The 16,499-nt window shown below is 39.0% G+C and overlaps 1 protein-coding gene across 3 annotated transcripts in view; it reads right to left on the minus strand.

The window, feature by feature from the left end:
- Positions 1–16,499, minus strand: part of BTBD8 (BTB domain containing 8) — a 94,014-nt gene that overhangs the window by 69,935 nt on the left and 7,580 nt on the right. For 2 of the 3 annotated variants that reach the window (XM_061411227.1, XM_061411228.1), the window contains exon 2: positions 15,756–15,950. The exons of the other annotated variant lie outside the window; for it this stretch is intronic. In XM_061411227.1, the coding sequence (XP_061267211.1) occupies positions 15,756–15,950 (195 nt within the window). The remainder of the gene's footprint in view (positions 1–15,755; positions 15,951–16,499) is intronic. 3 annotated transcript variants of the gene reach the window in all.

The following is a 16,499-nucleotide window of genomic DNA, read 5'->3' on the forward strand; positions in this document are numbered from 1 at the left end:
CATGAAATGGACAATTCCTAGGAAGGACACACACTACGAAACTTGATTTAAGAAGAAAGAGTATCTGAATAGACAAATAACAAGTAAAGAGATTGAATTAGTATTCAAAAACTTCTCACAAAGAAGGACACAGGACCAGGTGGCCTCCCTAGTGAACATTACCAAATGAAAGAAAATTAATTAATGGCAATCCTTTACAAACTTTTCCAAAAATATAAGACATAACACTTAACTCATTATGTGAAGCCAGTATTATGTTGGATCAAAAGGAGACAAAGACATCACAAGAAAACTACAGACCAATATCTCTTATTAATGTAGAGAAAAAAATCTTCAACAAAATAATAGCAAAGTGAATCCAACAACATATAAAAAGAATTATGCATCATGATCAACTGGGCTTTATTTTAGGAATTCAAGGGTAATTAAACATATGAAAATCAATGTTATATACCATATGCTCTAGTGTGAACGTTTATGTCCCCTAAAATCATATACTGACAAAATCCAACACCCTGTCATGAAACATTCAACAAACTAGGAATGGAGGGAAACATTCTCAACCTGATAAAGCATACCTATGAAAAACCCACAGCTAACATCAGACTTAACGGTAAACAATTGAATACTTTCTTCCTAAGATCAGCAAGGATGTCTGTCTGCTCTTACCACTTCTGTTCAACATTTAAATAGATTCCAGCCAGAGCAATTAAGCAAGAAAAATAAATAGCTGGATTAGAAAAGAATAAGTAAAGCTATCTTCAACTACAAATAGCAAACATATACATAGAAAATCCTTGGAAATTCATCCCTAAACTGTTTGCTAAACAAATTCAGCAAAGTTGCAAAAGAGAAGATCAATATGCAAAAATCACAAACAACAAACAATCCAAAATTAAATTAGAAAACAACTCCATTTACAACAGCAACCAGAAAATAAAATACTTAGGAATATCTTGATATTTCACAAAAAGCACAAGTCTTATATGCTGAAAGCTACAAAACAATGCTGAAAGCAATTAAATGGAAATACATTCCACTGATAATCTAATATTTTTTAAATGGCAATACTCTTTAAATTAATCTATGGATTCAGTGCAACACCTATCAAAATTCAGCTAGTTTTCTGCAGAAATTGACAAACCAATCCTCAAATAGAAATGCTAGGATAGCCAAAACAATCTTTAAACAGAAGAAATTTAGAAGATTCACATTTTCTGAATTCTTAGCTTCCTACAAAGCTACAGCCATCAATACTGTGTGGTACTGGCATAAGGACAGATGTATGGATCAATGGAACCGGACTGAGTGTCTAGAACATACATTTATAGGCAACTGATTTTTGACAGGGGTGTTGTGACATTGTGATTTATAATATGAACTTTGTACACCATTCCCAGCACATAGATTCCAAAACCCTTCTAACTTCCTATGTAAAAGCCATAGGCTATCTTTATTACAGTTTAGTTCAGTTCAGTTCAGTTGCTCAGTCATTTCTGACTCTTTGCAACCCCATGGACCATAGCAGGACAGGCTTCCCTGTCCATCACCAACTCCTGGAGCTTGCTCAAGCTCATGTCCATCAAGTCAGTGATGCCAACCAACCATCTCATCCTCTGTCATCCCCATCTCCTCCCACCTTCAATCTTTCCCAGCATCAAGGTCTTTTCCAATGAGTCCGTTCTTCACATCAGGTGGCCAAAGTATTGGAGCTTCCGCTTCAGCATCAGTCCTTCCAATGAATATTCAGGACTGATTTCCTTTAGGATTAACTGGTCTGATCTCCTTGCAGTCCAAGGGACTCTCAAGAGTCTTCTCCAACACCACAGTGCAAAAGCATCAATTCTTCGGCACTCAGCTTTCTTTATAGTCCAACTCTCACATCTATACATGACTACTGGGAAAACCATAGCTTTGACTAGACGGACCTTTGTTGGCAAAGTAATGTCTCTGCTTTTCAATATGCTGTCTAGGTTGGTCATAAATTTTCTTCCAAGGAGCAAGCGTCTTTTAATTTCATGGCTGCAGTCACCATTTGCAGTGATACTGGAGCCCCCCCAAATAAAGTCTGTCACTGTTTCCATTGTTTCCCCATCTATTTGCAATGAAGTGATGGGACTGGATGCCATGATCTTAGTTTTTTGAGTGTTGAGTTTTAAGCCAACTTTTTCACTCTCCTCTTTCACTTTCATCAAGAGGCTCTTTAGTTCCTTTTCACATTCTGCCATAAGGGTGGTGTCATCTGCATATCTGAGGTTACTGATATTTCTCCCAGCAATCTTGATTCCAGCTTGTGCTTCATCCAGCCCGGCATTTTGCATGATGTACTCAGCATATAAGTTAAATAAGCTGGGTGACAATATACAGACTTGACGTACTCCTTTCCTGATTTGGAATCAGTCTGTTCCATGTCCAGTTCTAACTGCTGCTTCCACAGTCAGCTCCTGTATACCGATTTCTCAGGAGGCAGGTCAGGTGGTCTGGAATTTTCCAGTTTGTTGTAATCCACACAGTCAAAGGCTTTGGCATAGTCAATAAAGCAGAAGTAGATGCTTTTCTGGAACTCTCTTGCTTTTTCAATGATCCAATGGATGTTGGCAATTTGATCTCTGGGTCCTCTGGCCTTTCTAAATCCATCTTGAACATCTGGAAGTTCACGGTTCATGTACTATTGAAGCCTGGCTTGGAAAATGTTGAGCATTACTTTGCTAGTGTGTGAGATGAGTGCAATTGTGTGGTAGTTTGAACATTCTTTGGCATTACCTTTCTTTGGGATTGGAATGAAAACTGCCCTTTTCCAGTCCTGTGGCCACTGCTGAGTTTTCCAAATTTGCTGGCATATTGAGTGCAGCACTTTCACAGGATCATCTTTCAGGATTTGAAATAGCTCAACTGGAATTCCATCACCGCCACTAGCTTTGTTCATAGTGATGCTTTCTAAGGCCCACTTGACTTCACATTCCAGGATGTCTGGCTCTAGGACAGTGATCACACCATCGTGATTATCTGGGTCGTGAAGATCTTTTTTTGTATCATTCTTCTGTGTATTCTTGCCACCTCTTCTTAATATCTTCTGCTTCTGTTAGGTCCATACTATTTCTGTCCTTTATTATGCCCATCTTTGTATGAAATGTTCCCTTGGTATCTCTAATTTTCTTTCCCATTCTATTGTCTTCCTCTATTTCTTTGCATTGATCACTGAGGAAGGCTTTCTTGTCTCTCCTTGCTATTCTTAGAACTCTGCATTCAAATGGGTATATCTTTTCTTTTCTCCTTTGCCTTTGCCTTTTGCTTCTCTTCTTTTATCAGCCATTTGTAAGGCCTCCTCTGACAACCATTTTGCTTTTTTGCATTTCTTTTTCTTGGGGATGGTCTTGATCACTGCCTCCTGTACAATGTCAGAATCTCCATCCATAGTTCTTCAGGGACTCTGTCTATCAGATCTAATCCCTGGAATCTATTTATCACTTCTACTGTATAATCGTAAGGGATTTGACTTAGGTCATACCGGAATAGTCTAGTGGTTTTCCCAACAGTCTTCAATTTTAGTCTGAATTTTGCAATAAGGACTTCATGATCTGAGCCACAGTCAGCTCCTAGTCTTGTTTTTGCTGACAGTATAGAGGTTCTCCATCTTTGGCTGCAAAGAATATAATCAATCTGATTTCAGTATTGACCATGTGTAGAGCCTTCTCTTGCATTGTTGCAAGAGGGTGTTTGCTATGACCAGTGTGTTCTCTTGGCAAAACTCTTGTTAGCCTTTGCCCTGCTTCATTTTGTACTTTAAGGCCAAAGTTGCATGTTACTCCAGGTATTTCTTGACTTCCTACTTTTGCATTTCAGTCCTCTGTAATGAAAAGGACATTTTTTTGGGTGTTAGTTCCAGAAGGTCTTGTAGGCCTTCATAGAACCATTCAACTTTAGCTTCTTCAGCATTACTGGTTGGGGCATGGACTTTATTACAGCACTTAATTTTACTCCCAGTTCCTGAAATATCTCCAGAAGGATAAAAATGAAATGTATGTCTTTAGTTATATAGCAAGCCCCTTTAAACCACATCAGAGTTTACATTAGGGAGGTAGGTGACTTTTAGAAAGCCCATAAGGATGGGAACTGGAATCCAGGAAAACCAACCAAGTGCTTTGAAGGTTGGAACTAAGCTCTTCCCTCCACCTCTGGAGAGGGGAGAGGCTAAATTAACCACCAACGACCAATGATTGGGCTTCCCTGGTGGTTCAGACGGTACAGAATCTACCTGCAATGTGGGGGACCCCAATTCGATCCCTGGGTCAGGAAGATCCCCTGGAGAAGGAAATGACAACCCACTTCAGTATTCTTCTCTGGAGAATTCCATGGGAACTGGGCAGGCTACAGTCCATGGGGTCACAAAGATTTGGACATGACTGAGCTATTAACCTGGAGAAGGCAATGGCACCCCACTCCAGTACTCTTGCCTGGAAAATCCCATGGGCAGAGGAGCCTGGAAGGCTGCAGTCCATGGGGTCGCTAAGAGTCAGACACGACTGAGCGACTTCCCTTTCACTTTTCACTTTCATGCATTGGAGAAGGAAATGGCAACCCATTCCAGTGTTCTTGCCTGGAGAATCCCAGGGATGGGGGAGCCTCGTGAGCTGCAGTCTATGGGGTCACACAGAGTCAGACATGACTGAAGCGACTTAGCAGCAGCAGCAGCAGCAGAGCTATTAACACACACTAATCAATCATGCCTATGTAATGAAGCCTGCATCTTTAGATGGGTTTCAGTGAGCCTCTGGGTTGGTGGACACATGGAGGTACTGGGAGAGTAGTGAACCCTGAGAGGGCATGGAAGCTCCTTCCCATAACCCGTGCCCTATGCATCACCTCCATCTGGCTGTTTCTGAGTTTTTACCAATAATATGTCAAGTAAAATATTTTCATGAGTCCTAGGAGCTGCTCCAGCAAATGAGGTGAACCTGAGGGAGGGGCCATAAGAATCTGCATTCAGATGGTCAGAAGCACAGGTAATAATCTCCAGGTAGACAGTGTCAGAATTGAATTAAATCTGTAGGACACCCAACTGATATCTGGAGAATCTGAGAATTGCTTGGCGAGGGGGAAAAAACTACAAATCTGGTGACCGGAAGTGTCAGAAGCAAAGTACTCAACAGGTAGAACTGAGCAACAGGATCGATTTGGAGGCAAAAGGAGGGAGCAAAAGTGGTTTTGGGAGGAAAGAATGAGTGAGGCAAAGTAAGCAAGTGAGCAAGTTTAGGACTAAAGAGTTTGAATAATTTGGGTATGAGGGGGCTCTGAGCTATAAAGGTGGTCTCTGGTTGTCTGGTATCTGGCTCTGGGATGATTAGGGCAGAGGAGTGTTGCCTTCTAGAGTGTAAGAACCAGAGGGAAAAGTGGGTGTAGGAATGGATTCAGGATTACTTGGTTTGCATATCAAAGGCACACTATGGGAATTAGCTAACTCTGGGAGGGGCAGTCTTTCCCCAGTCAGTGAGGGTCCAAGTTATATATATGTGCTCTGTTGTGCTCAGCCGCTTCAGTCGTGTGCAATTCTTTGCTACTCCGTGGATTGCAGCCCACTAAATTCCTCTGTTCATGGGATTCTCCAGGCAAGAATACTGGAGTGGACTGCCATGCTGTCTATACACATAGTTAATATTACAAGGTACCTGTTCCACCCACTTCAGCCCTACTAGTATAAGGGATTTGAGAAAGCTGTAGGGGAAATGGAATCGTTCATGCTGTGCTGATGTTCTATGTGTTTACTTGGTTGACATTTTATCCTAGCATTGATGTTAAACTGAAAATTTAAAGGTCTTCCCTTTTTACCCACACAAAAACATGAACACACATTTTCAGACAACTATAGTGTGGTAAGTCTTAAGAAATCAAAGATTTTTATCACGAGGTCATAAAGAAAAAACTATCAGTACTTTCCACTGCCAATCATTTGAGCCGTATCTGAAGTTGCTATATATAAAATTTTTTTTCAAAGACTCTTTGATCAGAATTTTTACTAAAAAATCATAATCTCAATACTTTATATTCCTCTCCTTAAGCTTTATATTAACACAGACAAATTTCAATACAATCTTCTTTTTAAAAGGGGAGGAGGTATTACTAGAGCTAATCAGTGAATTTAGCAAAGTTGCAGGATACAAAATCAATACACAGAAGTCACTGGCATTTCTATATCCTCCTAACAATGAAAAATCAGAAAGAGAAATTAAGGAATAAATCCCATTTATCATTGCAACAAAAAGAATTAAATATTTAGGAATAAACTTACCTCAGGGGACAAAAGAACTATACACAGAAAATTATAAGACACTAATGAAAGAAATCAAAGATGACATAAACAGATGGAGAAATATTCCATGTTCCTGGGTAGGAAGAATTAATATTATGAAAATGACTATACTAACAAGTGCAATCTATAGATTCAATGTGATTCCTATCAAATTACTAATGGCATTTTTCACAGAACTAGAACAAAAAATTTCACAATTCATATGGAAACACAAAAGACCCTGAACAGCCAAAGCAGTCTTGAGAAAGAAGAATGGAGCTGGAGGAATCAACCTTCCTGACTTCAGATTATACTACAAAGTTACAGTCATCAAGACAGTATGATACTGGGACAAAAACAGAAATATAAACCAATGGAACAAGATAGAAAGCCCAGATATAAACCCATGCAGCTATGGGTACCTTATTTTTGACAAAGAAGGCAAGAATATACAATGGGACAAAGACAGCCTCTTCATTAAATGGTGCTGGGAAAACTGGACAGTTACATGTAAAAGAATGAAATTAGAACACTTCCTAACACCACACACAAAGATAAACTCAAAATGGACTAAAGATCTAAATGTAAGACCAGAAGCTATAAAACTCTTAGAGGAAAACATAGAACACTCAATGACATAATTCAAAGCAGATCCCCTATGACCCACCTCCTAGAGTAACACAAATAAAAACAAAAGTAAACAAGTGGGACCTGATTAAACTTAAAAGCTTTTGCACAGCAAAGGAAACTATAAGCAAGGTGAAAAGACAACCTTCATAATGGGAGAAAATAATAGCAAATGAAACAACTGACAAAGGATTAATTTCTGAAATATACAAGCAGTTCATACAACTCAATACCAGAAAAACAAACAACCCAATCAAAAGTGGGAAAAAGACCTAAACAGACATTTGTCCAAAGAAGAAATACAGATGGCTAACAAACACATGAAAAGATGCGCAACACAGCTCATTATTAGAGAAATACAAATCAAAACTACAATGAGAAATCACTTCACACTGGTCAGAATGGCCATCATCAAAAGGTCTACAAACAATAAATGCTGGAGAGGGTGTGGAGAAAAGGGAACGCTCCTGAACTGCTGGTGGGAATGTAAATTGATACAGCCACTATGGAAGATGGTATGGAGATTCCTTAAAAAACTACAAATAAAACCACCATATGATCCAGCAATCCCACTCCTAGGCATTTACCCTGAGGAAACCAAAACTGAAAGAGACACATGTATCCCATTGTTCATTGCAGCACTAACTACCATCGCTAGAACATGGAAGCAACCTAGATGTCCATTGACAGATAAAAGGATAAAGAAGTTTTGGTACATATACACAATGGAATACTACTCAGCTGTAAAAAGGTACGCATTTGAGTCAGTCCTAATGAGGTAGGATGAACCCAGAACCTATTATACGGAGTGAAGTAAGTCAGAAAGAGAAAGAGAAATATCATATTCTAATGCATATATACGGAATCTAGAAAAATGGTACTGAAGATGGTACTGAAAAATGGTACTTATTTACAGGGCAGTAGTGGAGAAATAAACATAGAGAACAGACTTATGGACATAGGGAGAGAGGAGTAGAGGGTCAGATGTATGGAAAGAGTAACATGGAACCTTACATTACCATATGTAAAAGAGATAGCCAACGGGAATTTGCTGTGTGGTTCAGGAAACTCAAAGAGGGGCTCTGTATCAACCTAGAGGGGTGAGATAGGGAGGAAGATGGGAGGGAGGTTCAAAAGGGAGGGGACATATGTATACCTATGGCTGATTCACATTGAGGTTTGACAGAAAACAACAAAATTCTTCAAAGCAATTATCCTTCAATAAAAAAATAAATTTTTAAAAAAGGGGGAGGAGGCATGTTACAAGAACTTTGTATACGCAAGACAAGGCTGAGCGCCGAAGAATTGATGCTTTTGAACTGTGGTGTTGGAGAAGACTCTTGAGAGTCCCTTGGACTGCAAGGAGATCCAACCAGTCCGTTCTGAAGGAGATCAGCCCTGGGATTTCTTTGGAAGGAATGATGCTAAAGCTGAAACTCCAGTACTTTGGCCACCTCATGCGAAGAGTTGACTCAGGAAAAGACTCTGATGCTGGGAGGGATTGGGGGCAAGAGGAGAAGGGGACGACAGAGGATGAGATGGCTGGATGGCATCACTGACTCAATGGACGTGAGTCTGAGTGAACTCTGGGAGTTGGTGATGGACAGGGAGGCCTGGTGTGCTGTGATTCATGGGGTCGCAAAGAGTCAGACACGACTGAGCAACTGATCTGATCTGATGAGATATCATTAGCAATGTTCACATTGATGGGCAGATTTAATCTCAAGGACCTTACCTAACATACTTCAGACATACATCACTAATCTAACACGAAACAGAAATCTAACACTTAAAATAGAGGGTTGTGAAGTGCTAGGACGCACAAAGTCATTTACTCCAACTTTATTATTCTAAATATGAGAAAACCGAGACTCAAAGAAATCATAAAATAAGGTAATGCAGAGGCAAAAGGCAGCTCTGTCTTGTTGCCAGACTCAGTGCTTCCTCTACTCTACCATATTGTCTCTCATTTGATCTTTTTTCCCTAACACTTCAATGATAATAAATAAAGGGTAGCATTAATATAATTTCTCTTTCTCTAGTATACAAAATTTGACCTTTCCCAAGCATCTTCTTCTAAACATACACTCAGTAGCTGGAGAAATGTATAATTTCATACGGCTATTACTAGGAATAATACTTACTAAAATGTATTCAGTGCTTACTATATGCCAGGTCACTGTGCTAAGTGCTTTAAAAGCATCTAATTTAACCTTCCCAACAACATTATGAGGTAGGTATTGTCATTATATCCATTTTATTAAGGCGATAAAACTAATGAGAAGCAATTAGTGTGATCCACATTCACACAGTTAGAAATGGTAGACCTGCTTACCACAGCGCCTACTCTACAACAAAGCCACTACACCACCACCTACTAGAAACACAAAAGTGTATACAGTATTTTTAAATTGATGGTTGGAACTCAACAATGAACCAATGATCTATACTAGAAAATGATAATGATTTTCTAAATTACACTTAAAGTATCTGTTTAAATTACAGCATATCATACTGTTCTTACAAACAGAAAGCCAAAGTTAGACAATTTTCTGTTTATGCTTATTGTAGCTTCATATGAAAAAACTGAAATAATAAAAACAGATTATTCAAGCAACTGTCAGACCATAAAATGAAGAAAAATAAGCCAAATCACACACATATATTTAAAGTTTAATTATCCAAAAGAATTTTCTACACTAAAGTCAACATGATTTTTATTATAGGCAAAAAGTGTGTTAGCAAATAACTAAAAGACTAGCATCTAAAAAATACCTAGGACTCAGGACATAACAACACAAAAATCCAACTCTGATTTCTCATAAAAGTTAAACTTATAATTGGTATTAGTATTAAGGATAGACATACAGACCAAAGGAAATGAATTGAGAGATCAGAAATAAACCCTAATGTCTATGTATTAGTCACCTTGGGCTGCCATAACAAAAATCACAGACTGGTGACTTAAACAGAACTTTATTCCTCACAGTTCTGGAGGCTAGACATCAAGATCAGGTGCCACCATGCGGGGTTCTGGTGAGAACTCTCTATGGCTTGCAGTTAGTCACCTTTTCACTGTATCCTTACATGGCATAAACAAAGAGAGAACAACTCTCTCTCTGGTGTCTCTTGTTATAATGGTACTGTTCTTATCATGCTGCTGCTGCTAAGTCACTTCAGTTGTGTCCAACTCTGTGCGACCCCAGAGACGGCAGCCCACCAGGCTCCCCTGTCCCTGGGATTCTCCAGGCAAGAACACTGGAGTAGGTTGCCATTTCCTTCTCCAATGCATGAAAGTGAAAAGTGAAAGTGATGTCACTCAGTCGTGTCCGACTCTTTGCGACCCCATGGACTGCTGCCTGTCAGGCTCCTCCGTCCATGGGGTTTTCCAGGCAAGAGTACTGGAGTGGGGTGCCATTGCCTTCTCTGGTTCTTATCATGAGGTCCCATCTAATCTTAATATACCTCCCAGAGGCACAGTCTCCAAATACCATCACATTAGGCAGTAGAGCCTCAATACATGAATTTTCAGGGGAAACAACTCAGTCCACAGCAATAGGCAACTGATTTTCAACAGGATATATTGACAATCCAACGGGGAAAGAACAGTCTCTTCAAAAATAGTACTGGGACAACTAGATATTCAACATACAAAAGAATAAAGTCGGTCCCCTTCCTTATACTATATACAAAAGTTAACTCAAAATGGATCATAGACCTGAATGTAAGAGCTAAAAGCATAAACCCAAAAAATTTGTAGAAAAAAGTGTAAGAATAAATCTTCTGTGACCCTAGAATAGGCAATGGTTTCTTATCTATAATACCAGCAGCAAAAGTGACAAAAGAAAATTAGATAAACTAGGCTACATTAAAAACCTAAAACTTTTGTGTTGTAAATGACACCATCAAGACAACCCACTGAATGGAGGAAAATATTTGCAAATCATGTCTGATATGAGCCTAGTATCTAGAATACATGAACTGTCTTACAACTCAATGATATAAAGACAAATAATCCAATTGAAAAATGGACAAAGGATGTGAATAAACAGTTCTCCAAAGCAGACACAAATAACAAGCACAAGAAAATATGCCCAGATCATTAGCTACTGGGGAAGCACAAATGAACCTCAATGAGATATCACTTCACATACACTAGGATGGCTATAATAAAAATGACAGAAAATAACAGCATGTGTTACAAGGATGTAGAGAAAATGAAACCTTCATACATTGTTTGAAGGCATGTAAAATGGTATAGCCTCTTTGGAAAAAGAGTTTGGCATTTCTTCAAAGAGTTAAACATAGAATTACCATATGATCCAGCAATTCCACTCCTAGGTATACTGACCCAAGAGAAATGAAAACATAGGTACACACACACACACACACACACACACACACTGCATAGGAATGTTCATAGCACAATGTGCTGTGCTATGCTTAGTGCTCAGTTGTGTCCTACTCTTTGTGACCTCATGTACTGTAGCCCACCAGGCTTCTCTGTCCATGGGGATTCTCCAGGCAAGAATACTGGAGTGGGTTGCCATGCCCTCCTCCAGGGGATCTTCCTAACTCAGGGATAGAACCCAGGTCTCCCGCTTTGCAGGCAGATTCTTTACTGTCTGATCCACCACGGAAGCCCAAGAATATTGGAGTGGGTAGCCTATCCCTTCTCCAGGAGATCTTCCCAACCTGGGAATCAAACTGGGGTCTTCTGCATTACAGGCAGATTCTTTACCAGCTGAGCTACCAGGGAAGCCATCATAGCACCATATGATCCAGCAATTCCACTCCTAGGTATATACTCAAGAGAAATGAAAACGGGTTCACACACACACACACAACACACACACACACACACAAATTGCATAGGCATATGCATAGAAACATTAACCAAAAGTGGAAACAACATAAATGTCCATCAACAGAAGAATGGACATATAAAATGTGGCACTGCCATACAATGAAATATTATTTGGCAATAAGAAGAAATGAAGTAGATATATGTAGCAATATGGATAAACCCAGAAAACATTATGCTTAATGAAATAAGCCAGGCTCAAACTCCATAAATTGCATGATTTCCTTTATGTGAAAAGTCCAGAACACTCACGGAAAATAGATTAGTGTTACCTAGGGCAAGAGGTGAGAGAGTGTAGAGTGATAGCTAACGGGTAAGGGGTTTCTTTTGGGGATACTGAAAATGCTCCAAAATTAAATTGTGATTATAACTCTGTGTAAATACTAAAATCACTGAATTATACAAGTGAAACATCTGAGCTATATGAATTATACCTCAATAAAGATGCTTTTAAAAACCAGTAATTGACAAACCTATAGTACTATACAATGACACAACTGCCAGTACTGGCTTCAAAACTTAGTTCCACATTTACACATCATTATTAAACACTAAAATCAAGAATCACTAATCAATACATACTTAGACCTCACAAACAGGGCCAAATAAATATCTGCTGAATAAGTGTATGTGATGGGGATGTGACAGAAAAATTTAGAATATCATTAGAACAATACTACCTTTCATATATTGGAGAAAGGTAAGAAATTGTGAGAGGGCAGGAATTAAATAACTGAAATGAGGTACAGATAAGCACCTTAAACTTCACAAGTGCAAAAACTTAGTTAACAATTTTTATGGTGCTTATTGTGTGCCAGGCATTTTACAGATGAGGAAACTCTAGGCAAGAGGGATGAAGTCTGAGGCACACGGCTACCAAAGAGCAGAGCAGGGAATCTGAATCCAGGCAATCTAGCTCTACAGTACATGTTCTTAAACTCTAAAGTGTTAAAAGTCCCCTCTAAAGTAACTGAAATAGATTTTTTTTTAAAAGAGATGTAATTCTGAAGAACTACCTTAGAAAGTATTTCCCTTATGGATACATTTGGCAAAGAATGAGGGTCAAATCATTACACATCTATGAGGAAAACAATAAAGCATTAAAATGGAATTCTATTTAATTAGAACAGGGATTAATTTAGTGTCTCCCATGATTTAGCTAATGACAACTCACCAAACATGAGTACCCCAAATTACTAAGAAGTTCGATGGATGTCCTCTTCAAAAATTTTGACCACACACAAGCCAGAAGATTAAAAAGTTATGACCTCATATTTTTGTAAACATATTTAATTTAATGCTTTGCTGCTGCTGCTGCTAAGTCGCTTCAGTCATGTCTGACTCTGTGTGACCCCATAGACAGCAGCCCGCCAGGCTCCCCGTCCCTGGGATTCTCCAGGCAAGAACACTGGAGTGGATTGCCATTTTCTTCTCCAATGCATGAAAGGGAAAAGTGAAAGTGAAGTCGCTCAGTTGTGTCCGACTCTTAGCGACCCCATAGACTTCAGCCTACCAGGCTCCTCCGTCCATGGGATTCTCCAGGCAAGAGTACTAGATTATTTGCCATTGCCTTCTCCGAATTTAATGCTTTACATAACAATAATACAGAAGTCAGTATGTTGCAATGGTTCTCCACAGGGGGCAATTCTACCTCTCAGAGGGCATTTGGCAATCTAGAAAAGGAAAGATATAAACATCTGAATGCGGAGTTCCAAAGAATAGCAAGAAGAGATAAGAAAGCCTTCCTCAGCAATCAATGCAAAGAAATAGAGGAAAACAACAGAATGGGAAAGACTAGAGATCTCTTCAAGAAAATCAGAGATACCAAAGGAACATTTCATGCAAAGATGGGCTCAATAAAGGACAGAAATGGTATGGACCTAACAGAAGCAGAAGGTATTAAGAAGAGATGGCAAGAATACACAGAAGAACTGTACAAATAAGATCTTCACGACCCAGATAATCACGATGGTGTGATCACTGTCCTAGAGCCAGACATCCTGGAATGTGAAGTCAAGTGGGCCTTAGAAAGCATCACTATGAACAAAGCTAGTGGAGGTGATAGAATTCCAGTTGAGCTATTCCAAATCCTGAAAGATGATGCTGTGAAAGTGCTGAACTCAATATGCCAGCAAATTTAGAAAACTCAGCAGTGGCCACAGGACTGGAGAAGGTCAGTTTTCATTCCAATCCCAAAGAAAGGCAATGCCAAAGAATGCTCAAACTACTGCACAACTGCACTCATCTCACACGCTAGTAAAGTAATGCTTAAAATTCTCCAAGACAGGCTTCAGCAATATGTGAACCGTGAACTTCCTGATGTTCAAGCTGGTTTTAGAAAAGGCAGAGGAACCAGAGATCAAATTGCCAACATCTGCTGGATCATCAAAAAAGCAAGAGAGTTCCAGAAAAACATCTATTTCTGCTTTATTGACTATGCCAAAGCCTTTGACTGTGTGGATCACAATAAACTGTGGAAAATTCTGAAAGAGATGGGAATACCAGACCACCTGATCTGCCTCTTGAGAAATTTGTATGCAGGTCAGGAAGCAACAGTTAGAACTGGACATGGAACAACAGACTGGTTCCAAATAGGAAAAGGAGTCCGTCAAGGCTGTATATTGTCACCCTGTTTATTTAACTTATATGCAGAGTACATCATGAGAAACGCTGGCCTGGAAGAAACACAAGCTGGAATCAAGATTGCCGGGAGAAATATCAATAACCTCAGATATGCAGATGACACCACCCTTATGGCAGAAAGTGAAGAGGAACTAAAAAGCCTCTTGATGAAGGTGAAAGTGGAGAGTGAAAAAGTTGGCTTAAAGCTCAACATTCAGAAAAGGAAGATCATGGCATCCAGTCCCATCACTTCATGGGAAATAGATGGGGAAACAGTGTCAGACTTTATTTTTCTGGGCTCCAAAATCACTGCAGATGGTGACTGCAGCCATGAAATTAAAAGACACTTACTCCTTGGAAAGAAAGTTATGACCAGCCTAGATAGCATATTCAAAAGCAGAGACATTACTTTGCCAACAAAGGTTCGTCTAGTCAAGGCTATGGTTTTTCCTGTGGTCATGTATGGATGTGAGAGTTGGACTGTGAAGAAGGCTGAGAGCCGAAGGAACTGATGCTTTTGACCTGTGGTGTTGGAGAAGACTCTTGAGAGTCCCTTGAACTGCAAGGAGATCCAACCAGTCCATTCTGAAGGAGATCAGCCCTGGGATTTCTTTGGAAGGAACAATGCTAAAGCTGAAACTCCAGTACTTTGGCCACCTCATGTGAAGAGTTGACTCATTGGAAAAGACCCTGATGCTGGGAGGGATTGGAGGCAAGAGGAGAAGGGGACAACAGAGGATGAGATGGCTGGATGGCATCACTGACTCGATGGACGTGAGTCTGAGTGAACTCCGGGAGTTGGTGATGGACAGGGAGGCCTGGCGTGCTGCGATTCATGGGGTTGCAAAGAGTCGGACATGACTGAGCGACTGATCTGATCTGAAGACATTTTGATATTTACAACTTGGGGTCAGGGCTCAGGAAGGCTAGGGAGAAGAAGTGCCAATGACAGCTAGTGGCTGAAGGCCAGAGATGCTGCTAAACATCCTAAAATGCACAGTACAGCTCCCACCCAACAAAGAATTATCCAACTTAATAGTGCCAGGGTTAAGAAACCTCAGCATAGAGTAATTCATTCAAACTACTGGACAACAGTACCATTTCTCCTCTCTCAGGATCAATCTCAAATGAGAAATTAGCCTTTCTGAATACTAATCCTCTAAAAACTCTTAATACTAATACTTAGACTCTACTAACACTAATTATTAAGATAATATGGAATTTAAATGAATGGATTTCTTAGAAGGCTATAAAACAGCTATGAAAATACATGAAATAAACACATACATATGTTTAAAAAATAAACAAATACATACTAGATTTAAATAAGAGAAAAAAGATAAAGAAAGCACTTACTGTAAAAATGTTCTAAATTCTGAAGCTTCAAAGTTCTCCACAGTGACATGTTCATGATTTTTTAAGTTATCTGTATGTCCAACAGTATGAAAATAGAAATCAGGAACCCTTGCTAAAAGGACTGCTTTGTGTGCTTTGAACAAAGTACAACCTATAGAGAAAGTAACATCTGTGTGTACTTCTTCTCTTAGAAGCCTATAAGGAATAAAAAGGAACCACAGTTTAATTAGTGATGCTTAGAAACATACAATACACTCATTTTTATAAAATAAATTTTTAACATAACACATACACTAAAAATACAGATAACAAAATAATATGAAAATGAGCTTATTCTCAACTCATTCAAAGAACATTGTTTAATGTTGGTTTAGAATGCAATTTTCTAAAATTTATAATGAAAACAAGGGTAATTACACTGAAAGAGAAAGACTACTTTTCAAAAAATATCTTTTCTTTTTAATTCCTTCTAACAATAAAGTTATCTTCTACATAGATTGATTTTCCTTTAAAATGTACATACTTTAGATTTATTTTGGAAAGAGAACACAAAGTAATGTGTTCATTGACTACTGAATCAACTTTTAAAAATCTTACTAAAACCGAAGCCAAAAAAGTAAACAGCAAACCAGATGTGGTTATAATAGACAATTCAGACCAGAAACTGGTACACTATTGTGTTCTATTGTTAAATACAAGTCTGAATTGCAGGCTTAGCTGTCAAGACTGTGACATTTAAGCCCT

This window comes from Bos javanicus, chromosome 3, assembly GCF_032452875.1.
Source record: "Bos javanicus breed banteng chromosome 3, ARS-OSU_banteng_1.0, whole genome shotgun sequence".
In the NCBI taxonomy this organism is placed as follows: domain Eukaryota; kingdom Metazoa; phylum Chordata; class Mammalia; order Artiodactyla; family Bovidae; genus Bos; species Bos javanicus.